General features: G+C 43.4%; 1 protein-coding gene across 2 annotated transcripts in view; it reads left to right on the forward strand.

Moving 5' to 3' along the window:
• The window catches only part of LOC117356395 (cytochrome b5 reductase 4), a 96,734-nt gene that overhangs the window by 14,895 nt on the left and 56,824 nt on the right, over nucleotides 1–25,015 (forward strand). The window contains exons 5-7 of one of the 2 annotated variants that reach the window (XM_033935546.1): nucleotides 1,919–1,960; nucleotides 13,353–13,404; nucleotides 19,341–19,398. In XM_033935546.1, the coding sequence (XP_033791437.1) occupies nucleotides 1,919–1,960; nucleotides 13,353–13,404; nucleotides 19,341–19,398 (152 nt within the window). The remainder of the gene's footprint in view (nucleotides 1–1,918; nucleotides 1,961–13,352; nucleotides 13,405–19,340; nucleotides 19,399–25,015) is intronic. The other variant, XM_033935547.1, reaches the window with a different exon arrangement.

The raw sequence follows: 25,015 nt of genomic DNA on the forward strand, positions 1-25,015 counted from the left end.
TCCTTCCCTCCCGGCTTCCCGGTCTCGCCTGCAGAGGATCACCAGTCGGCTGTAGTAATCCTAGCAGGCTGCCGTAGCCTCCACAGTATGTTACCTCTGCTGCAATCCCGCCCCTGACATAAAAGGAGAGGCATGACCGTGGCAGAGGTAACATGCTGCGGAGGCTGACGGCAGCCTGTTAGGATCGCTACAGCACCGGCGATCTTCTATAGGTTGCCTTAATTAGCTGAAGTGAGACCGGGAGGCCAGGGGGGAAGCCAGAGGATGCTACAAAGAAGGGGGGAACATGCAGGCTTTCGGTGGGAGGGGGGGCCTGGTGTAAAAGTACATGGAGGGAGGGAGGGAAGGGGGGTTCAGAGAGACATGCATATGACGGACTGAGGGGGTAGCTCACCTTGTTTTGAACCGCCTAGAACTTTTTCGATATGGCGGTATATAAGAATAAAATTATTATTATTATTATAATGGGTCTAAAAACAGAGGAGAGGGAGAGAGATGGTGGACAATGGGATTTAGGGAGGGAAGGAACAGAAAGGGAGAGAAGTTGGACACAAGGGATGGTGTGGGGGGTAAGAAATACTGGATAGGAGGGTAGTTGGGAAGAGAAAGGGAGAGATGGTGGACCCTGAGATGGTGGGGAAGGAGGGAGAGATGTTGGATGAAAGGGTGGTTGAGAAAAGGAGAGATGGTAGATCTGAGGATGGTGGGGTCCATTGCTGCAGCTGCGGGGATGGAGATGAAAAAAAGGAAAGATGCCAGATCTCTGGTGGAGGGAAGGGAAACAGAAAGGGACGACACAGATGGAAGATGAATGGTTAACATGGAGAAAGAAGAAAATGACAAATGGGAAGGAGACCCTGGCAAGCGAGTTATCAGAAGACAACCAGAGCCTGGGACCAACATGATTTGAATAATGACCAGACAACAAAAGGTAGAAAAAAATAATTTTATTTTCTGTTTTGTCATTACAATATGTCAGATTTGAAATGTGTATCCTACCAGAGCTGGTGTTAGACAGCAAGCAGGAACTAGGACCTAAAAGAGAGAGGAAAAGTCTTTTTTATTTATTTTGTTTACATCACAGAGCCAGTGCGGGATTGGAGAGTTTGTAACTACTTCTACTAAGACTAAGAAGTCCTTTTATTAAGGTGCACATTTAGCACACGCTAAATCGGTTAGCGTACCTTAATAAAAGGACCCCTTAATAAAAGGGGAGAGTGTGGCGCAGTGGTTAAAGCTACAGCCTCAGCACCCTGAGGTTGTGGGTTCAATCCCACGCTGCTCCTTGTGACACTGGGCAATTCACTTAATCCCCTCCATTGCCCCAGGTACATTAGATAGATTGTGAGCCCACCGGGACAGACAGGGAAAAATGCTTGAGTACCTGAATAAATGCATGTAAACCGTTCTGAGCTCCCCTGGGAGAACGGTATAGAAAATTGAATTAATAAATACGTAAATAAATATCTTAATAAAAACTTTGGCCTGCGACTTAGCCTATATTTTAGATTTCGGCCTCTTATGTGATTTAGTTTGATACCCCTGGTGTAAAACAAAGAAGGGTTTTTGCTCAATTACTGTCTTTTTCCAGGCGGCAAAAATCTGGAATGTCTTTCTGTCTTCAGTCAGATCGGAATTGAACGGTGATATGTTTTGGAAAAAAGTAAAATCTTATCTGTTAGCCACTTGATGGGGCTGATGTTTATGTCAACTAATTGTTTAATTACTTTAGGAATCTTTCGTTTGTTTTAATTATTACTTATCTTCCCAACATTATTTTGTTGGTCAGTGAACTGTGAAATAGATGCAGACTATAAATGTATTTGTAATTTGCATCTTTATGAGCATTTTAACTGCCCAGAGCTTAATTTTATATACGTAACTTTCTCATTTAAACTTTGTTTTTCTGTTCTTGCAGATACTAGTGTTAGAATAAAAATGGAAAAGGATGTTATGAATGGTAAGTCAATGAGTGAAATCTACTGTTGAACTAAATTACATGTTAACCCCTGCCTACTCCTTCCACAAGTACTATATTCTATAGGCAGCATATAGAGGTGCCTAGAGCAGAGATCTAGCTATTTCCCACCAGGGAGTCTTGTAAAATGCTGCACAAGACCTGCCATTCAAATATGGGGCGAAACATATTGTTCTCCAGATTTATATTTAGTAAACATCTCACTAAATAAATAAACAGAAATCCAGGATGTGTAAAATTTTTAGGCCATAGCTTTATTAAAAACACTAGTGTTTAAGCCCGTTACATTAACGAGTGCTAGAATATATGTCTGTCTGTCTTTCTTTCTGTGTCTCTCCCTGCCCCTGTCTCTTTCTTTCTATCTCTCTTCCTCCCGCTGCTGTCTGTCTCTCTCCCTGGCCCCCTTTGTCTGTCTGTCTGTCTTTCTGTCTGTCTGTCTGTCTGTCTCTCTCCCTGCCCGCTGTCTTTCTGTGTGTCTGTCTTTCGTTCTCGTGCGCTGCCTGCCTGTCTTTCTGTCTCACCCCCCCCCAAAGCAAACCAAGATTGCTCCCTGGCCCCCTTTCCCTCTCCCCCCCTTCCCTATGCAGCAGGATAGCAGCATTTCTCTTCCTCACAGCCACCGCCGCGGCTCCTCTCAAGATCTGCGCCTGTGTCGGAAGCCTTCTCTCTGACGTGACGTCAGGGAGGCTTCCGACGCAGGTGCAGCTCATGAGAGGAGCCGCGGCGGTGGCAATGGACTTAAGAATACCTTCAGTAAGGGAGCTGGCCAGACCGCAGACTGCCGCCAGACCTGGGGGACCTGTGTTAGACGGAGTGAAGGTGGTTGGGGGTAGTCGCCTTCATGGTTAAGGTGTCTCCGCATGCACAGTAGAAGGATCCAGCTTACCACCGCTGGCTCCTTCTACTGCGCATGTCTGATGCGGTGGCACACATGAAGGAGTCAGGGATCACGGCGTTGTAAGTGTGCATGCGCACTTAGGGTTTTATTATAGAGGATAACTCAACAGTTTGACTCTGAACTCCATATCAACAGGTCTTTAGTCTCTTCTTCACACCATATCTTTCCAGCTAGGTAGTTGCAACTTCAGCTATAGAATGATCTGCTTTGTTGTTAATAACCCAACTTTCTTTTTTTGTTTTGGTTTTCACAAATTAATAACCCCCCCCCCAAAAAAAAAATCAACTGGATGTCTCCTAAAAGAAATAAATCAACTCTAAATAAACATTTAACTGAAGGCAAAAGCCTCAGAGCCTTGATTGAGCATAAAATTGTTCTTCAAAAGTTAGAAGAGGTCTGCAAAGGTTTATTTATTTATTTAGTTTGATAGCCCAGAACGGATTATAAGGCTACGTTCACAGAAGTTTTCAGGATCAATAATATAACATGCTACAGGTTCAATAATGAGCTACAGAAAATTGAGATGGTTTTCGATGATGCATGCTATGGGGAAACTAAGAACACACATGCTTTAGTGAATCTACATGCTACAGGATCAATAACGATCTAAAATTCAATGCAAAGAGGTACAGAGTGATACATTTGTAGAGTAGAAATCCGAGAAAACTAAGTGTCAGGAGGTGACAGGCTAATATGGAGGATCTCAGGGTAATGAAACAGTATGTCAAGGCGGTGGCTGTAGCCAGCAGGATGCTAGGCTGCGTAGAAGGGCATAATCGGCAGAAGAAAGAAGGTGCCCCTGTCCAAGTCATTGGTGAAGCCCCACTTGGAGTATTGTGTTTAGTTTTTGAGGCCATATCTGGCTAAGGATGTAAAAAGATGTGAAGCAGGTCAGAGGAAGGCGATGAATGGTATGGGAGTTGTGCCAAAAAATGTATAAGAAGAGACCTGAAGACCTGAATATGTATACTCTGGAGATGAGAAGGGACATTTAAATAATAATAATAATTTTATTTTTATATACCGCCTAACCAGCAATTCATAGTGGTTTACACAATAGGTACTCAGCATACAATATAATAATAACATCATACATAATAAAGTTCTAAGTAACTAATACAAGCATTAAAACTAATGAATATGGAAAACACAATATAAACTAAAATAAGTATAGATTAAAAGTGCATTATAACTACATGATAATATAAAATATAGGAACAAATCTTTTTCAGAGAAGGAAAATGGTAAAACTAAAGGACATGAATTGAGGCTGCAGGGTGGTAGACTTAAGAGTAATGTTAGGAAACTCTTTTTTTCATGGAGAGGATGGTTGATCTCTGAGGGAGGTGGTGGAGATGAAAATGATGGGGGTAGGGGGAAATTCACTACTTATTGCTAGGATAAGCAGTATAAAATATGTTTTACTTTTTGGGATCTTGCAAGGCACTTGTGACCTCGATTGGCCACAGTTTACTACTACTACTATTAATTATTTCTATAGCGTTACCAGATGCACGCAGCGCTGTACAGAGTCACAAAGAACAAGAAAACAGTCCCTGTTTGAAAGAGCTTACAATCTAAACAGGCAAGATAGACAAACAGGATGTCATGGATACAGTTAAGGGAACAGTTAATTAGCTGGCTGGGTTGGAGGGCAGAGGGGAGTACAGGACAATGAAGCCATTGTGACATCACTGAGGAGGTTGGCTCTTATGGGTGGAATGAGGCATTATGACATCACAAGCTCAGCTCTGCTTCCCAAAGACAGAAACTCTTCACACTACTACTATGAATTATTTCTATAGTGCTACCAGACATATGCAGCTTTGTACAGAGTCACAAAAAAGACAGCCCCTGCTCCAAAGAGCTTACAATTGAAACAGACAAACAGGATGTCATGGATACAGTTAAGAGGAACAGTTAATCAGTGGGCTGGGTTGGAGGGCAGAGCAGTAGGGTTAAGGATTGAAATCTATATCAAAAAGGTGGGTTTTCAGTCTGCTTTTAAACAAGGGAAGGGGCTTGACGAACAAACAGGTAATTTATTCCAGGCATAGGGGGTAGCTAGATGAAAGGAACAAAGTCTGGAACTGGCAGTGGAGGAGAAGGTTAATGTTAAGAGTGACTTAACTGAGGAACAGAGTTCTCTAGGAGGTGTATAAGGAGAGAGAAACAGGATACTGGGCTTCATAGACCTCCCAGTATGGCAGCTCATATATAAAGCATGGGATGAACACAGAGGATCTCTAATTAGAAAATGAATGGTAAAACAAAGCTTAAATGGTTGCTTGTGTGTTTAATGTGTCAAATGGATTTTAGATGGTGATTCTGGCTGTGAAGAACTAAGGCTGGTACTGGGCAGACTTACACAGTCTGTGTCCCTTATATGGCAGTTCGGTTTAGGATGGGTTGAGGATGGATTTGATGGAAACCACATTAATTTAGAATACGAGGACAGTGCTGGAAAGACTTTTTTTTACAATCTGTATCCCGCATATGTTAAGATGGTTTGGATAGGTTGGAGTGAGCTTTGATGGCAACTCCAGTTGGAAACTAAGGACAGTACCAGGTGGACTTCTATGCTCTATGTACCAGAAGTGTCAAAGAAAGACAATTTAATCATTAATTAATATTGTGTATGACTGTTGAGCAGACTAGAGGGATCATTTACTGCTGCTGCTGCTGCTGCTGCTGCTGCTACAACTACTATTTATCATTTCTAAAAAGCTGAAAGACTTTACTTTGCTGTACATGTGTATTTAACATGTAATAGACAGTCAGAAGAGCTTACAACTTAATTTAGACAAACAAATAGCCCTGGAGAGGGCTTCAATGGCTGGGAGAGTGTAGATGGGCTGGAATAGGTTTTGACGGAGATTTGGGCAGTTGGAACCCAAGCACAGTACCGGGTAGAGCTTTGGATTCTTGCCCAGAAATAGCTAAGAAGAAAAAATTAAAAAAATTTAAATTGAAACAGGTTGGTTAGACTGGATGGACCATTCGGGTCTTTATCTGCCGTCATCTACTATGTTACTATGTTACTGTGTTACATGTAGGAGTTGGGGAGTTTCTCACAGGGAAAATGGTAAGACAGGCATAGTATTTTATGGCGAGTGGGAGTTAGGAATTAAAAGTAGTCTTGAAAAAGTGAACTTTTTGCCTGTCTTTGAATACTGCTAGAGATGGAGCCCAGTAGACTGTTCTCACGGTGACCAATCCAGGTCTCTAGTACCTTGCCAAAACCCAAGGAGTAGCAATATTCCATGCTACCGATTCAGGGCAAGCAGAGGCTTCCTCCATGTCTTAATAACAGACTATGGACTTTTACTCCAGGAATTTGTCCAAACCTTTCTTAAAACCAGTTATGCTATCCGCTTTTAATACAACCTCTGGCAACGCGTTCCAGAGTTTAACTATTCTCTGAGTGAAAAAAATATTTCCTCCTATTGGTTTTAAAAGCATTTCCCTGAAGTTTCATCAAGTGTCGCCTAGTCTTTGTAATTTTTGAAGGAGTGAAAAATCAATCTACTTGTACCTGTTCTACTCCACTCAGGATTTTGTAGACTTCAATCATATCTCCCCTCAGCCTTCTCTTTTCCAGGCTGAAGAGCCCTAACCTTTTTAGTCTTTCCTTTTACAAGAAGACTTCTATCCCCTTTATCATCTTGGTTGCTCTTCTTTGAACCTTTTCTAGTGCCTGCCCCCCCCCCTGCTGAAGCCGACCCTACCACCCAACACGCTCCATTCCCACCCCCTGCTGCCACAGCAGCAACAGTGATGGGCCAGGTGTGTGCAGCGACTGCACGCGGCCAACCCACAAGCCTTCTGACGTCAGAATGAAGATTCCAGGACAGCCAGGCAGCGATTGGCTGGCCCAGAACCTTCTCTCTGACATCAAAATTAGCATCGGGGGTGGGGGGGGAGAGGCTTGTGGACTGGCTGTGTTCTGTCACTGCACACGCCTGGCCCATCCCTATTGCTGCTGTGGTGGTGGGGGTGGGAATGGAGCGTGTCAGGTGGCAGGGTTGGCTTTGGGGATGGGGCAGGGAGGAATCAGTGGCAATGGCTTCCTCATGGGGGAGGGGGGAGGGCAGGCAGAGAGAGATCCCAGGCGGTGGCCAGCCCATGTACCCCCTGGGGTACACGTACCACAAGTTGAGAAACACTGATTTAGATGAGTGGCTGATATGAGCAAAGCATTTTTAGGAGAACGAGATTGATCTTCTATTCTAAGTCCTGCAATAACTCCAGTACCTGTGCTGTGGCAATTTAACTAAAAACAACCTTTTTCTAAGATAAGAATTTATATATTTGGGAACCAAGTTCGACACTCATCTGGGGAGAGAGCAATGATGTTACAGAGCTAGATTCACAGCCTCCTTTCTCTTTCTCAGATAATTGCTCGTCATTACTTGCAAGTTTTAGGTTCTTTGGCAGCAACTTTGGCGTTAATTTCACAGGCCAGACTGCCCATAAGACTTCTGTAGAGATCCCCTCTCTCTCATTGGTCTCCCCAGTATCAAGAGCTGAACATGAAAGTGTTAGTTGCAGATGAACAACCTATTCAAAGGAAAGAACTTGGATACTCCAGACTGGGTTTTAGTAACAGTGGATGCAAGTCTGACTAACTGTGTGCTCACTGCCTAGGCAATTGGGCACAAGGTCAGTGGCTATCATGGTGGCCTAGTGGTTGTTTAATAATCTGGAGGTACGGGCAATTCATATGGCACTATTGGATTTTCTTCCTTGGTTTATCACAAGGCAGTAAGCATCTTCTTGGACAAAGCTATGGCGGTAACATATGTCACACAACAGACAGGGAGGAACAAAAAGCCTTCAGGTAGTGGTAGATGTTTCCCTGTTTTAATGGTCTGGGTGAAAGCACATCTTCTAGACATCTCGTCAACTCGTAGTTGGGATTCAGAACATCCAGCAGGTTCTTGCCTGAAGTAATCTCTTAGATCTTGTCAAGTGGAGCCTCTCAAATGAGGCCTTTGCAGTTGTTGTTCAGACTTAGGATCTATGATCATGGATCTGATAACAGCCCAGAATGTGAAAGTTCCTCTTTTCAGCCAGCAAAAAGAGAACAATCAGTAGGATCAGATGCCTTAGTTCAGCCTTGGCCTCAGTCAGGCTTGTTTTATGTTTTTCCACCTTAGTATCTGATAGGCAGGGTAGTGCAAAGGATAGAGACTTTTGAGCCTGATGTTGTTAATTGCTCCAGATTGGTTGAGAAGACCTTGATTTGAAGATCTGATCAGAGTCAAGGTAGGTTGTCCTTTTGATCCTGAGGTTTCAGGAACGGCTGGTGCAAGGTCTGATCATCATGGAGGACCCAGATCACATTAAGACAGAAGGCTTGGCTTTTGAAAGGGCTTGTTGAGAAGAGGGTACTCGGAGTTGTGGATATGCTGTTGCACTCTTAAGACTATCACGTTATTGTGTGATGGCTTAGCATGCATCAGACAATTGCCCAATTAACTCTGTGCCTTTTAACCAGAACACAAGTATGCATCAGATGGCTAATTGCAAATTTTTTTTATGAGCGTGGAAATTACAAGTAGTCCAAAGGAAGTGATAAAAATCCATCTGAATGGCTATTATTGTTTTTCGATGAGAAATGAGACCACACTGAACTGGAAATGTGATCATCAATATAACAGTAGTTTAATGACATCTATAAAACAGATATCGGAAGTTCACTGAAAGCTGAATTGCAAGCTAGACCAGAGACTGACACCCATTCTGGAAGACTTAAGAGTCTTTCGCTGTTACCATTTGGCTTCCTGAAGAAATTTTGAAACGTGGCACTTCGAGGCCAAATAACTACATACAAAAGATAAGTGCTTTTTCAATAATACAATCTTTCAAGTCATGCACATATAAAAGTGTGTTAAGGTGGAAGTTATGCTATGATTGGGTGGTGAGGTTTTTTGGGGACTTTCTGTCCCCTTTTTCCTCCATGTCTCTGAGCACAATCTATCCACTGATTAAAGTATAAGGATTATGGAGTTCCAAGAGGACTTTTAAGAAGTTACAGCAATTACACTAGCATGTTTTTTGTTTATTATCTATAAAACTATAGCACAACTGATAAACTAATTTAAAAAAACTGAGGTCATAACAATCTTCCAGATTGTGCCTCTGAGGAGCTTAAGTTAAATTACAAAGAATGATTGATGATGGTTGCTTAAGTAGGGTTTTCCCTTGGTACATGAACAGTACAGCTGTGGTATCCTTTGGTGAAGAAGTGCTCATGCCTGCACCTTTGAAAACATCAATAGCATGTAAAATTCAGCATTCGCGAAAGCATGCAGATGGATATGAGCCTGAAACAAACTTCTACTGTAGACTTGCAGATATCTGAGCAATATCAAACTGCTATTCAATCGGGCAAAACTGCGTTTCCTTCTCCACCGCAACAATGGCAACACAGATGCAGATGAGGCAAATTCTAAACTAGTACGTGCAACCGATTCCATGCTGCTTCTGTTAAGTGTCAAAGTTTGGATGTGTGATGGGACACAAAGCAGTTCCAATAATACTCTTGATAGCCTTTTGGTATTTAGCTTGTTTGCAGAACAGATCTTTATCCATGTGTTTACCCCATTTTGCCTGATAACTCTGTCTATATACTGTCCACTGTTTGCAATTCTGAAAACGGTTTCAAAATCTTGTGCCAGAAACATGCATAATGGATTTTAAGTCGGCGTCAAAGGCAGTACGCAGGAATTCCCAAATTTCAATGTTCAGGGTTGATTTTTCCATTTGACCTGGTCTTTTTGGAAACATGTTCAAAGCAAAGGATTGATGGTTGCCAGCCACACAGTGAAATCATTGTTTTCTGGCTTTTCTACTAGCTCACGAGGTACCTGAAGCATTTGATGATCATCAGGATGAAGCTGAACCATTGAATCTCAGGATATCAGATCTGCAAGATTATTTTGAAGATACTTACATAAGCCAAAGAAATCATAGAGACATTCACAGATAGCCATCTTTCCTATCAAATATATGGAGTGCATGGAAGAACAGAATGCATACCAAGAATATATACGGTGCTTGGCACCAGGCGTTCCCAATACGGATCAATTTATCATCCATCTTCAAATTTTTTGTGGCTTTTCAACATGAAGAAGGACTTCAATACGTGATATATACAAGAAGGTCTGGAGGACAATCATATGTTCAAGAAATAAAAAGTATGAATTCTGAAATTAATTCAAGATTACTTGGTTAACCATACTGATTGATTTTTAATAAATAGTCAGTTCTTTCAAATCTTTTGTTAAATGCTGAATTGTTGTAGTTAGTCAAATGGCACACAAGTACAAAATGCAATTTGAAGCATGGTTTAAAAAAAATTATTATTATTAAGTGTTGCACACTTAATTTATGATAGTTTAAATGTTGGACAATCCTAGGAATCTTTACTACTTTGGTGTATACCTAACGCGTCCATTTATTTTTTTCATCAAAATGGGACAGCTATTAATTTTCAGTCCCGCCCCTAATCCTGCCCTAGCCCCACCCCAATTTCTTCAATTCATTTTTCATGTGCACACAATATCTTATTAATTCATAATGGTAACCATAAAATAACCCTCCCCCACAAAGCACACTGTACACAGATAAAATGTTAATTATCATTTATGTTCAGGTTTTTTTCAAAGAATGTCAAGGGAGATGACTTTAAAATATGCAATGTCACCTCAGTAACTATAGAAAAATAGTCAAATATAGTGCAAAATATAGACAGCAGATATAAATTCTTAAAATGGACACATTTTTATCACTAAATTGAAAATAAATAATTTTTCCTACCTTTGTTGTCTGGTGATTTCATGAGTCTCTGGTTGTACTTCCTTCTGACTGTGCATCCAATATTTCTTTCTTTCGCATCCAACATTTCTTTCACAATCCAGCCCCATCCCCATCAATTCTGACATCGGAGAGAAGGTCCAAGCCAGCCAATCGTTGCCTAGCTGGTCCGGAACTTCTTCTCTGACGTCAAAATTGATGTTGGGGAGAAGGCTTGTGGGCCGGCGCCTGGCCTTTCCCTTCCTGCAGTTGCGGCGGCGGCAGGCAGGGAAGTAGGGAGAAAGCCTAGGCTCTGCGATTGCCTGCCCCATTGTCCCCACGCACAGCTTCGGGACGCTGTCTCTGAAAACGGGACATTTCGGTGTCCCAAAGCTGTGTATGGGGACAACGAGACAGGGGATCTAAAAATGGAACGGTCCCATTCAAAACGGGATGTATGATCACATTATGTATACCAGATTATAGTGGGTGTTTGAGAATTGGTTTCACTATAGAAAGATACTTCCTCCTTTGATCCTCAATGGATTAGAAAAGGGTTTAGCTCTTGAATCCTTGAAGGTGCAGTTGGCTACCCTGTCCTGCTTCAGAAGTCTGATAAAAGGAATACCCTCGTGTTCTAATCTGGACATTGTTTCCTTAGAGCAGTTAAAACTTATAAATCCTTCTCATTGGGTGCTTGTCTCTCCTTTGGATTTGAATTTGGTGCTTTCTGTCTTGGTTCAGGCTCCCTTTGAACTTCTAGGCTCTTCTATCCTGATGGTTGTTTCTCTCAAGACACTATTTTTGGTGTCTCTTTTCAGCAAACAGGATTTTGAAATATTAGCCTATAATGTGTTGAGTCTTTCTTGGTTGTCTCTAGTGAAAAGGTCATTCTTAGTCTAGTTCCCTCCTTTTCATTGAAAGGATGTTTCTTGTTTTCATTTCAACCAGTCTGTGGAGGAGAGTGTGGCACAATGGTTAGAGCTACAGCCTCAGCACCCTGAGGTTGTGGGTTCAAACCCCGCACCACTTCCTGTGATCCTGGGCAAGTCACTTAATCCTCCACTGCCCCAGGTAGATTAGATAGACTGTGAGCCCACCAGGACAAATAAGGAAAATGCTTGAAGTACCTGTATGTAAACCACTTTGAGTGTGGTTGTAAAGCTACAAAAAGGCGGTATACAAGTCCCAATCCCTTCTCCCTGTTTTTCAGGATGCGAAACATGACAAGGACTCAAGATGTCTTCATTGTTTAGATCTAGGTCATGTGCTGCGAGTATACCTCAATCATTGCTCAAGAGATGAGAAAGTCTGTTTGTTCTCTTTGGGGGAGCTTGTAAAGGTGAAACTCTCTCCAAAGCAACCATAGCTTATTAGATTAAATAGATGATTACATCTGCGTACATTTTGAAAGGCTGTCCAATTCCAGATGTTTAAAGGTTCTCTTCTAGAAGTTGGTCTTCATCTTGGGCAAAACATTCCGATTCCATCTATTGAGATGTGTAAAGCAGCAACTTGGGCATGCTTTCATTCTTTCATGAAACATTAGTGTCTGGATGTTCAAATTAGAAAAGATGTAGCCTTTGGAGCCAGTTTTGGTGACTGGGCTGTCATTATCCAACCCTATTTAGTTACTGCTGGACTAGTCTGGTGGCTTGGTAAGTAAAGACCTGTTAAATTTTTTTTCCTCGAGTCCCTCCAGGCCTGTCCAGAACCTTCCCTGGTTGTGTGTAAATACTCTTATTCTTTGCTTTTGTATCAGAAAAGTCTAGTAGACTCTTGCTTAGGTTGTATTCCAGCTGTTTAGCATGTTGAATAGCATTTTTAATAAGTTGTGAATAAATGCATTCATTTGTAAATTTCTTTATTGTTCCTTATTTGTTGATAATTTTTTTAGTTCTTTGAGAATGATTTTGTGATAAGTTGTTTTTGCTTTGTTACGAAAAAATACTGGCTAATCAGGGGTGCTGCACAGGATTTTAAATTGATGACATCAAAGCTCATACTTAGTCTCCACCTGCTGGCAGAGACATAACTCAAGTGTCTGGACTGGTTTAGTGGGACTCAAGGAAAGAAAATAAGCAGGTAAAACCTACGGTAATTTATTCATGTTTCCAAAATCTTCCTAAACTGTGCTCAGCACTCTCCTCCTTAAAATCTGTGCTTGCTGTGGGAATACACATGTAATTAGCAGCTTTTTTAAATTGTTATTTACAGGTATATTTCCATTTAAAGAGGTCTTTTACTAAGGTACACTGATGGATTTAGCGTGTGCTAAACTGTTTGCAGCCTATTGAATACCTAAAGGTTGCATACTCTTAAATCCACACTAATCTGTTACTGCATGCTAAATCCATTAGTACAGTGGTTACCAACCCTGTCCTGGAGGACCACCAGGCCAATCAGGTTTTCAGGATAGCCCTAATGAATATGCATGGAGCAGATTTGCATGCCTGTCACTTCTATTATATGCAAATCTCTCTCATACATATTCATTTAGGGCTAGCCTGAACACCTGATTGGTCTGGTGGTCCTCCAGGACAGGGTTGGGAACCACTGCATTAGTGTATCTTAGTTAAAGATCCCTAAGTTTGCAATATTGTGAAGATAGAAATAAATATCTTCTCTTTTACTCAGTGGGTTTGTTTTTTTTGTTGTTTTTTTTTTTACATCTAGGTGTGCTTCCTAAGACAACATCGCAGTCATTTGCCAAAGATCTTTGCCCAAGGTGAGTAACTGAGTTTAATGATGCTTCATTTACTTTCTGTTTAAGCTTTTGAGACTGCAGAGGTTCTGAAGAAGCATCAAATGAAAAAGCTAGTATCATTAGTTATTATCAGTATGATTTAACTTCGGTAGTTATTGAAAGGGCAATATGAAAGGCTGTTTTATGTGGCTAAAATGGTGCTTTACCTGGAAAGTGGGCTTTTATGAAATTGCCCACTCGGGGTCTGATGCAGAAATCTTCTGCTCAGAGTTACCACAAGGTGCATACGCATGTTAAAGGATGCAGGATGCAGAAAGGGTTCAGCACAGGAGTTAACGTATATTTGTGGGACAGTGGTTACACTACAGCCTCAGCACCCTGAGGTTGTGGGTTCAAATCCCATGCTGCTCTTTATGATCCTGGGCAAGTTGCTTAATCCCTGATTACTAAGTGAAAAACTACAAATCCACAAACTTAGGGGGACAAAATAATCAACTCTCACATGAACCCCTGTATAATTTACAAACCTTTCTGTCAAAAGGCTTCGGCTGAGCTGATTGATTTTGAAAAGAGGATTAACGGCTATGCCTATTCAGAAGTAATGCGATAGTGGCACTACAAGATAAGTACAAAAGCCTATGATTTAAACGTTGTTGTAAGCTTGCACATTGAACGATTGCACAATCATAGAAGCACACTATTGGAACCTTTGAGTTTTTACAGAGCTCTTTAATGGAAGGACATTTGAATAGTCTACAGCAGGAGTAATTGTCGTGCCTGTATGTATAAAATCAGACAACAATAGTTGTATCTGTTAAAGTATAAGCAAATTGGCTCATAATTGAAGGTGTTTGGGTAGGAGGAGGTTTTTTATGCCATTGAGGTATCTATCTCCATGTTTAATGCCTGTCCGCATGCTAATATGTCGGCAGGCTAGAGTCTGAGGCTTTTTCCTCCTTCTTTAAAACAAACCCAGTAAATTGGGAGCCGAATGTGTTAAGAGCAATCCTTTTGACAGAAAGGTTTGTAAATTGTACAGGGGTACATTAGATAAGAGTGTGAGCCTACCACGACAGACAGGGAAAAATGCTTGAGTACCTGAATATAAACCACTTAGGCTATAAGTGGTATATAAATACTAAAGATTAAATTTAAAAATAAAAAAAAGTTAAAATACATGATAATAAGGCCATTAAATATTCTACAACAATGCACTGAAGTAAATTGATGATTTTACAGCAACATGTGCAGATTATAAGAAGTTTACCACCAGGTTCATGGAAGCATAGAAAGATTAGTTAAGAGGATTTTGTGCCAGATTTTGGAATTCACTGCCATTTTTTTTTCTTTTTCTGCCATAGCAAATACCTACCCATATAACATAAGAATAGCCATATTGGTCAGACCAAAGGTCCATATAGTCCAGTATCCTGTTTCTAACAGTGGCCAATCCAGGTGACACATACCTGGCAGAAACCCAGATAGTAGCGACATTCCATGCTACCGATTCCAGAAGTATTAGCTTTCCCACTTGTCTGCCATATTTTACCACAGTTTAGTAACTTCCTCCTCGGTGTAAAAGATGACTGACTGATGACGTGTGGTATAGTGATACTGATACAAGAATGCAGTTGTGATAAAAGAGAGAAAATCTTAATCAAAAAAAAGGAAAAATGTTAATCTGTGGTATTATGAGTTTAATTTATTTCATATTTCGCTATTAGAATCAAAACAGATTTCAGCAGAGCTGAGGTACTGTAATAGCTGTGCGTGAAGGTAGCAGAAGCCCCAACTTGCACATGTCAGAAGAAAACAGAGTCATAACAAAGGACTGTGGAGGGTTGATGTTCCTGATATAGACTTTATTATGATTCAACTTGATAATCCACAAAAAGACATATAGGATCCAATTCACTAGAAATGTGGGACCCAACATGGTCCGTGTTTCAACAAAGTTGTCTTCTTCAGGGGTCCCTATGGTCCATAAAGAAAAGCTCATGGAATGATCTACTGATCCTAATGAACAGAGTACCAGCACATAAGGAGCCACAGTAGGATTTGAATTAGACTCTCCTGGTTCTCAGCCTGCTACTCTAACCATTAGGCTACTCCTACACTCCCTGATGGAACTGGCTAATTTGGCAGCTCTGAGAATCTAACTTTGTAACACATGCCACTGTCCCTAACAGTGAGCTAGGACCTTTCACCATATACAAATATTCAAATTGTGGTATCATCTCAGGAACAGCTAAAGTCTCCTTCCACTGGCAGATACTTTGTGACAATAGGTACCCATTAAAGCTTATCAAACCACAACAGACGCAAGTCCCAGGACAACTGCAACAGCACAACCTAATGAAAAGAATGCACTATGGAAGTTTTATACTGGACCCTTGATTACCAATACAAATGCAACTGGGAAACTAGAACAGGCTAGCTATCATCCCTTGATAGCAATTACATGTTAGCAGTGCACTTTTCTAGCAAAAAAAGTTGTTGAGTCCTAGCGACTTGATGAATTGAGGATCTAAAAAGAAATCAGTTTTGTGCTAATTTGGAAAGGTCCTCCAGCATCATTCCCATGGTTGTTTTCAACATGTCCAGCCATCTGATTGCAGGTCCCTCTTTTCCCCTGGTTCCTTCGATCTTCCCAAACACGATGTCCTTCTCCAGTGATCTCTTTCTTCTGATGGTGTGACCAAAATAAGACAGTTGTAACTTCATCATTTGGGCTTCGAGTGACATAGCCGGTTTGATCTCTTCCATAATCGATTTGTTAGTTCTTCTGGCAGTCCACGGCATGCATAAAATCCTTCTCCAACACCAAAGCTCAAATAAGTCAAGGGGCACAAGAGGGAAGGAAATGCAAGAAAGTAACAGGCCGCAAACTCAAGTGTATGTACACGAACGCAAGGAGCCTGAGGAATAAGATGGGGGAATTGGAAGCTATGGCACAAAAAGATAACCTTGACATCATTGGTATCACAGAAACATGGTGGAACGAGGAAAACATCTGGGACACTGTGCTACCGGGATACAAGCTATACTGCAGAGACAGAGTAGATCAAAAAGGTGAGGGTATCAAAGAGGGAATTGAAATTACTAGAGAGAACATGCCAAAATTCCTGGAACAAATGGAACGGAAACGAAGATCGGCATGTACTACCAACCCCCAGGGCAGTCCGAAGAAACTGATGGAGAAATGATGGACAAGATTAAACGCAACTGCAAAGGAGGCAACGCGCAGTTATCATGGGTGACTTCAATTATCCAGGGATAGACTGGAACCTAGGCAGCTGCAGTAGGAAGACCAAGTTCCTGGATGCTGTAGGCCAGGCGTGCCCACACTTTTTGGATTTGCGAGCTACTTTTAAAATGACCAAGTCAAAATGATCTACCAACAATAAAATTTTTTAAAAAACACAAAGCACACTGAAAAGCAGAAAAAATGTTAATTATCATTCAAATTCCGGGTTTTTTAAAAGAGGTCAAGACAGATGACTCTGTGCAATGTCACCTCAGTAACAACCATACAAAAATAGACAAATGTACCCCCTCCCTTTTTACTAAACCGCGATAGCAGTTTTAAGCACAGAGAGCTGCGCTGAATGCCCCGTGCTGCTCTCGATGCTCATAGGCTCCCTGCGCTAAAAACCGCTATTGCGGTTTAGTAAAAGGGAGCCATAGTGCAAAATATAGACAGCAGATATAAATTCTCAAAACGGACACATTTTGATCACTAAATTGAAAATAAAATCATTTTTCCTACCTTTGTTGTCTGGTGATTTCATGAGTCTCTGGTTTCACTTTCTTCTTCAGACTGTGCATCCAATATTTCTTCCCTTCTTTCACCCTCTTATATGCTTCCTCTCCTCCAGACCTCATTCTCTCCCCCAACTTTTTCTTTCTTTTTCCCTGCCTCCCTTTCTTTCTCTCTCTCTCCATGCCCCCTTTCTTTCTGTCTCCCTGTTCCCCCTTTCTGTTTTCCTTCTTTCTTTGTCTCCCTGCCCCCCCATCTTTCTGTCTCCCTGCCTGCCCCATTTCTTTCTTTCTCCCTGCCCTCTCCCAAGCCACTAGGTTTGCCGCCGCCGCCGCCATTGGGCGACAGGCCCCCAAGCCACTAGGTTTTCCACCGCTGCTTCCATCGGGGAACAGGCCACCATCGCCCCAAGCTCTCCCTGCAGAAGTGTCGCGCTGACCAGCATTCTGCTCCCTGATGTCAATTCTGATGTCGGAGAGGAAGTTCCAGGCCAGCCAGGCAGCAATTGGCTGGCCCAGAACTTCCTCTCCGACGTCAGATTGACGTCGGGGAGAGGAATGCTGGTTGGTCCAACTGTTCTGCAGGGAGAGCTTGGGGCGGTGGTGGGGGACGTCGGGGAGAGGAAAGCTGATCGGCCCAGTAGATCGGGATGGCAACAAAAGTCTATCACAGAGCCTGGGATGGGCTCCGCGATCGACTCGCGTTGCCTTCCTGATCTACTGGTCGATTGTAATCAACGTATTGGGCACCCCTGCTGTAGGCGATTGCTTCTTGTCAAGGAAAATACGAGAGGAAATGCAATTCTGGACTTAATTCTAAATGGACTACAAGGACCAGCGCAAGGTGTAGAAGTAGAAGGGATGCTGGGAAGCAGTGATCACAATATGATCCACTTCAACCTGGACACAGGGGCAAAACATCGATCCAGAACGACGGCCATGGCACTGAACTTCCAAAAAGGGAATTATGAAGGGATGAGACTCATGGTGGGGAAGAAGATTAAGAAGAGGATAAGCACTGTAAAAACGCTAGAGTAAGCATGGTTCCTTTTTAAGGACACAGTCACTGAGGCGCAAAATCTATATATACCGCGTATTAACAAGGGATCCAAGAGGAAAAAGAACAAGGAACTGGCATGGCTCACTGTAGCAGTGAAGGAAGCGATCAGAGACAAGAAGACTTAATTTAAGGAATGGAAAAGGTAAAAAACGGACGAAAACTAGAAAAAGCACAAACACCATCAAAGCAGGTACCATAAGGTGGTAAGAGGGGCCAAAAGAGACTACGAGGAAAAAATAGCCAAAGAGGTAAAAAACTTCAAGTCGTTCTTTCGATATATTAAGGGGAAACGACCCGCAAAAGAAGCGGTGGGGCTGTTGGATGACCATGGAATAAAGGGAGTGCTAAAGGAGGACAAAGCCATCACCGACAAACTGAACACATTTTTTGCATCTGTATTTACTGAAGAGGATATACACAACATACCAGAAGCTATACACAGGAAACAGATGGGAAACTGACAGGGTTGACAGTCAGTCTAGAAGAGGTATGCAGGCAGATTGATAGGCTAAAGAGCGATAAATCCCTGGGACCGGATGGCATTCATCTTAGGGTCTTGAAGGAGCTGAAAGGGACTATAGCTTAACTTCTTCAACTAATAGCCAACCTGTCGATCAAATCGGGAAAGATTCCGGAAGACTGGAATGTAGCAAATGTTACGCTGATCTTCAAAAAGGGGTTGAGGGGAGATCCGGGAAAGTATAGACCGGTGAGTCTGACCTCGGTACCGAGAAAGATGGTAGAAACGCTGTTAAAGGACCGCATCATTGATCACCTAGATCAGTGGTTCCCAAACCTGTCCTGGGGGACCCCCAGCCAGTCAGGTTTTCAAGATATCCCTAATGAATATGCATGAGAGAGATTTGCATATAATGGAAGTGACAGGTATGCAAATCTCTCTCATGCATATTAATTAGGGATATCTTGAAAACCTGACTGGCTGGGGTCTCCCAGGACAGGTTTGGGAACCACTGACTGGCAAGGGGGTACTCTAGGACCTAGTTGAGAAACACTGCACTACACCACTTCTTCCTCTGCAGTTTTTTCTGTAAAAGCTTTTATATTGAAGATATTTATGCTTTAAGAGCATATAATAAATCTCCTTCTCAAGCTTTTTGTCTGTTCTACTGTTTTATAGGTATGATTGGTTCCAAAATGACCTCTCTATCACTGTTGCCATATACAGTAAACAAAAGGTAATTGTCTTGCTATGTGAAAGCTTTTGATTTTTTTTCATGTACAGATATTTCAAGGCAAAAATGTTGTCATATGAATATGAGGGGATGCTGAAAAGTTCTCAGTTCAACCAAGAAGAGAATGACATGGAGCCATGAAACTTACAAGTTGTTCCGCATATTCATCCCTAAGTTCAACGCACTTGGCACATTGTCTGAAGTTTCTATAAAAGCAAAGAGAAAGTGGGGAAGGGACACAAAACATCAGCCTTAAGAACAATCAATTTATTAGAAATGTACAAAACATACCATATTTTTCCGCTCCATAAGATGCACCTGACCATAAGACGCACCCTATATTTAGAGGAGGAAAATGAGAAAAAAAACATTGTGAACCAAATTCTCCCTGCCAGGCTCTGCACCCAAATCCACACTCCTTGCCAGGCTCTGTACCCTGCCCCGCCTCCCTGCCGGGCTCTGTACCCTGTCTCCCTCTCTGGTGGTCTAGTGGTAGGCCAGGACAGGGCACAGGGCAGGCAGGCAAGCCTAGTGATAGGCAGGCCCCATACCCTCCCACATGCCCCCCATACCTTAAATCATCCCCCCCCCCCGCGTACCCCCAGTACCTTTATAAATCATCCCCCCGTACCTTTAATCATACCCCCTTGTAGCTTTTTAATCATACCCCCCTTGTAGCTTTCTAATCATTTGCCCCCCTTTGTACCTTAAAAAAAAAATACCTTTTTTAATTCTTCCCTCCCTGGCTCTGCATTATTTTCTGGCAGCAGGCACGCGAGTCAGGAGGCTGGAGGTCAGGCACGAGCTTTCCGCGTTCCCGTCTGGCACCTTAGAAAGGCCCCCTGCCTCTAGACGCACATAGAGAAAAGAGGTGTGTTTAGAGGAGGGGAAATGGCGGGCAGTGGGCGGGAGGTGGGCCGACCTACACCTAGGCGTAGAACAGCTATAACCAAAACAGTTACAGGTTGCCTAGTCGGCACTTAGACCTTTTTGACTTAGACGTAGTCAAACCAGGTCTAAGTGCCGAAAAAGGGGCCACTGAGCTGATGGCTGCTGGCGCGATCAGTTCAGCGGCCCGGCAACCGACCTACCGCAACTATCGCGGCAGGAGATATGCCTCATCTCCCCTACCGCGATGCCATCACTCCTCTTCCCGAACTGCCGTGACCCGCGGCAGGAGAGATGCCCTATCTCTCCTGCCGCGGATTGCGGCAGTTCCGGTAGAGGAGTGATGGCATCGCAGTAGGGGAGATGAGGCATCTCTCCTGCCGCGATGTATCACCCCCCCTCCCACACACATACAACATCGGGGCAAGAGGGAGCCCAAGCCCTCTTGCCCCGCGGCAGCCGCGACCCCCCCCCCCCCGACGACATCGGGGCAAGAGGAAGCCCAAGCCCTCTTGCCCCGCCGACTCCCCGCCAATATCGGGGCAAGAGGGAGCCCAAGCCCTCTTGCCCCAAGGCGATCGTACCATCCCCCCGCCGAGAACGAGCAGGCCAGGAGGGAGCCTAAGCCCTCCTGGCCCCGGCGATCACCCTTCCCCACTCGATCAGGCCAGGAGGGAGCCCAAGCCCTCCTGGCCCAGGCGACCCCTACCCCCACCCCCCACTACATTACGGGCAGGAGGGATCCCAGGCCCTCCTGCCCTCGACGAACCCCCCTCTCCCCAACGTCCGCCCCCCCCAGAACCCCCGATCGGCCCCCCCCAGCCGACCTGCGACCCCCCGGCTGACCCCAGGACCCCCCCACTCCCACCCCCCTTCCCCGTACTTCTTTAACGTTGGCCGGACAGACAGGTGTGAAACCCGTCCGGCCAGCAGGCAGCCCACAGCAGAATGGGGCCGGATTGGCCCAGCCGTCCCAAAGTCCCGCCTACAGGTGCCTGGAACAATCAGAATAGGCCCGGGAGCCTTTGGCCCCTCCTGTGGGCGTGGCCTTAGGCACATGGCCCAACCCGTAGTGAGGGGTGGGGGTAGGGGGTTGCCTGGGCCAGGACGGCTTGGGCTCCCTCCTGGCCCGATCGAGTGGGGGGGGTCGCTGGGGCCAGGAGGGCTTGGGCTCCCTCCTGGCCTGCTCGTTCTCGGCAGGGGGGGGAGGGGCACGATACCCTTGGGGTAAGAGGGCTTGGGCTCCCTCTTGCCCCGATATCGGCGGGGAGTCGGCGGGACAAGAGGGCTTGGGCTCCCTCTTGCCCCGATATCGGCGGGGAGTCGGGAAGTCAGCGGGGCAAGAGGGCTTGGGCTCTCTCTTGCCCCGATGTTGTCGGGGGGGGGAGGGGGGTTTGGCGGTTTGACATGGCAGGAGGGCTTGGGCACCCTCCTGCCTGGATCGTTGTGGGGGGGGGATTCTGTAACCGGTGGTGTTTTTGACAGACACCGGTTACAGAATCCAGCTTTTAGGCGATGGACTGGCTCCTCCTTCGCCTAAAAGCCCTTCTGTTGGATGTTTGGGGCTTAGGCGTTTTTTTGTTTCATTATGGCTAAAAAGTGTAGACATCGTATGGGTGTACTTTTAGACATAGTGGTGATTGGGCGTTTAGGCAGAGGAAGGCCATAATCAAAACAAGGATGTTTGTTTTGGTTATGGACACTTTCCCTGCTTCTGGGTTGAACGTTTAAGGACAGGCCAAAAGGGGACTTAGACGCTTTTTTTGATTATGCCCCTCCACCTCTTTAATACTCTGACCGAATCGTTACCTAAGATCTCTTAAGCCCTATCTCTTTAATACTCTGACCGAATCGTTACCTAAGATCTCTTAAGCCCTATCTCTTTAATACTCTGACCGAATCGTTACCTAAGATCTCTTAAGCCCTATCTCTTTAATACTCTGACCGAATCGTTACCTAAGATCTCTTAAGCCCTATCTCTTTAATACTCTGACCGAATCGTTACCTAAGATCTCTTAAGCCCTATCTCTTTAATACTCTGACCGAATCGTTACCTAAGATCTCTTAAGCCCTATCTCTTTAATACTCTGACCGAATCGTTACCTAAGATCTCTTAAGCCCTATCTCTTTAATACTCTGACCGAATCGTTACCTAAGATCTCTTAAGCCCTATCTCTTTAATACTCTGACCGAATCGTTACCTAAGATCTCTTAAGCCCTATCTCTTTAATACTCTGACCGAATCGTTACCTAAGATCTCTTAAGCCCTATCTCTTTAATACTCTGACCGAATCGTTACCTAAGATCTCTTAAGCCCTATCTCTTTAATACTCTGACCGAATCGTTACCTAAGATCTCTTAAGCCCTATCTCTTTAATACTCTGACCGAATCGTTACCTAAGATCTCTTAAGCCCTATCTCTTTAATACTCTAACCGAATCGTTACCTAAGATCTCTTAAGCCCTATCTCTTTAATACTCTAACCGAATCGTTACCTAAGATCTCTTAAGCCTTACCTCTGTATTCTGCTCTCTTGTATTTTAATGACTTTACATTGTGCCTATACTCGCTAACTGTTCAGCTCTTCTTTATTGTAAACTGCCTCAAACTACTATGGCTTTGGCGGTATATAAGAATAAAATTATTATTATTATCATCGTACACAAAGACAAATTAGTTATCTCAAAATTATTGCCAATCCTTACCCAGACAGGGGTTATTCTACTCAAATGGAATTCAGCTTCTTTTTAAGCAAAACAAGTTAGACATGTCTTTGGACCATAAGTAGGAAAAATCTATTAGGCATGCTTAACAGACAGTTCAACAAGCAATTTTAACATTTATCCCTCTTTTTCTATTACAGAAAGTTAAACTGTGGAGTTTTTACCTTCCCCCCCCTCCACCAAACTTCTTTTAGATTAGAACATTGCACCTTACTCAACACACACTTTATGAACAGCTTTACCATTTGTCCCTGTCTTTGCATAAGGGTGGCTCTTCTCCTCGAACAAATACTGTTTCAGCACTCTGCACCTCTGTAGTCTTTAACGCCTATATTGCGCGTAAGTAGAGAATGACACGGTGACAGAATTCATCACCGTTCCTGCAGATAACCGTGGGAAACCATCCCGTGTCACTCTTTAGTGTCTTTCTCAACCTCAGTCCTTCTACACCAGCATTCTTCAATGCAGGGCTTGGGGGTCACTGGTTGTAGCCATTCATACTCTGATTCTTACATGAGCCAAGTATAGTATAATGAAGCCACTGTTAATTTTTTTTTCTTTTTTAAATTTATTTATATACCACTTATATCCTAAGTGGTTTACATTCAGGTACTTTATCACATTTCCCTATCTGTCCCGGTGGGCTCAAACTCTATCTAGTGTACCTGAGGCAATGAGGGGATTAAGTGACTCGTCCAGGGTCACAAGGAGCAGCGAGAGATTTGAACCCACAACCTCAGGGTGCTAAGGCTGTAGCTCTAACCACTGCACCACTGATGAGGTTGGCTCATAGGCATTGGTGAAATGAGGCTTTATGACATCACAATCTCAGCTCTGGAATGTTGCTACTCTTCGGGTTGCTGCCAGGTACTTTGACCTGGGTTGGCCACTATTAGAAATAGGATGATGGACCTTCGGTCTGTCCCAGTATGGCAACGCTTATGATCTTATGTTCTAACCATTCTTTAGTGTCTCTCTCAACCTCAGTCCTTCTACACCAGCATTCTTCAATGCAAGGCTTGAGGGTCAGTGGCTCTGCCCATTCATACTCTGATTCTTATGTGAGCCAAGTATAGGATAATGAAGCCATTGTGACATAGGCATTGGTGGAATGAGGCTTTATGACATCACAATCTCAGCTCTGGAATGTTGCTACTCTTTGGGTTTCTGGCAGGTACTTCTGACCTAAATTGGCCACTATTGGATACAGGATACTGGGCTTGATGGATCTTCTGTCTGTCCCAGTATGGCAATGATTATGGTCTTATGTTCTAACCATTGGGTGTCATTCTTTAGTGTCTCTCAACCTCAGTCCTTCTACAGCAGCATTCTTTAATGCAAGGCTTGAGGGTCAGTGGCTGTGCCCGTTCATACTCTGATTCTTCCCTCTCTCCTTAAAGAATGACACAGGGATGGTTTCCCGCAGTTATCCACAGTGATGAATTCTGTCACCGTGTCATTCTCTACGCATAAGGATTTAAACTTACCTGGCTATTTCTAGGACCTTCTCAAGACTAATCTAAGGAAAGGGTTTCTTTATGGAAAGGGAACAGCTTCTCGGTGGAAGTGGTGGAAATGAAGACACTGTATCTGAATTAAAGAAAGCATGAGACAAGCACAGAAGACTTTTTTTTAAAGTAGAGGGAGGGATAGTGGATGTTAAGGATGGACAGGCCATATGTTCTTTATCTGCCATCAGTTACTCTGTTTTTATTGTACTAGTTTAATATGTCTTTGACAAGCTTTTGAGAGCTATCCTCTTCATAAGGCAGTCACACTTGGTTTCAGTAATACAATTTTAAACTGCGTTGTTTCTTCATTGACCCGATGAAGAGAAGATAGTTCCTAAAGCCTTATCAAAGATACCTTTTCATTGGAGTAACTTCATTTTATTATTTATTAGGCTTTATTTACTGCCTTTTTGTGGTGCAGTGGTTAGAGCTACAGCCTCAGCACCCTGAAGTTGTAGGTTCAAAACCCCGCACTGACCTTGGGCAAATCACTTAATC

The sequence above is a fragment of the Geotrypetes seraphini genome, chromosome 3 (assembly GCF_902459505.1).
Source record: "Geotrypetes seraphini chromosome 3, aGeoSer1.1, whole genome shotgun sequence".
NCBI lineage: Eukaryota > Metazoa > Chordata > Amphibia > Gymnophiona > Dermophiidae > Geotrypetes > Geotrypetes seraphini.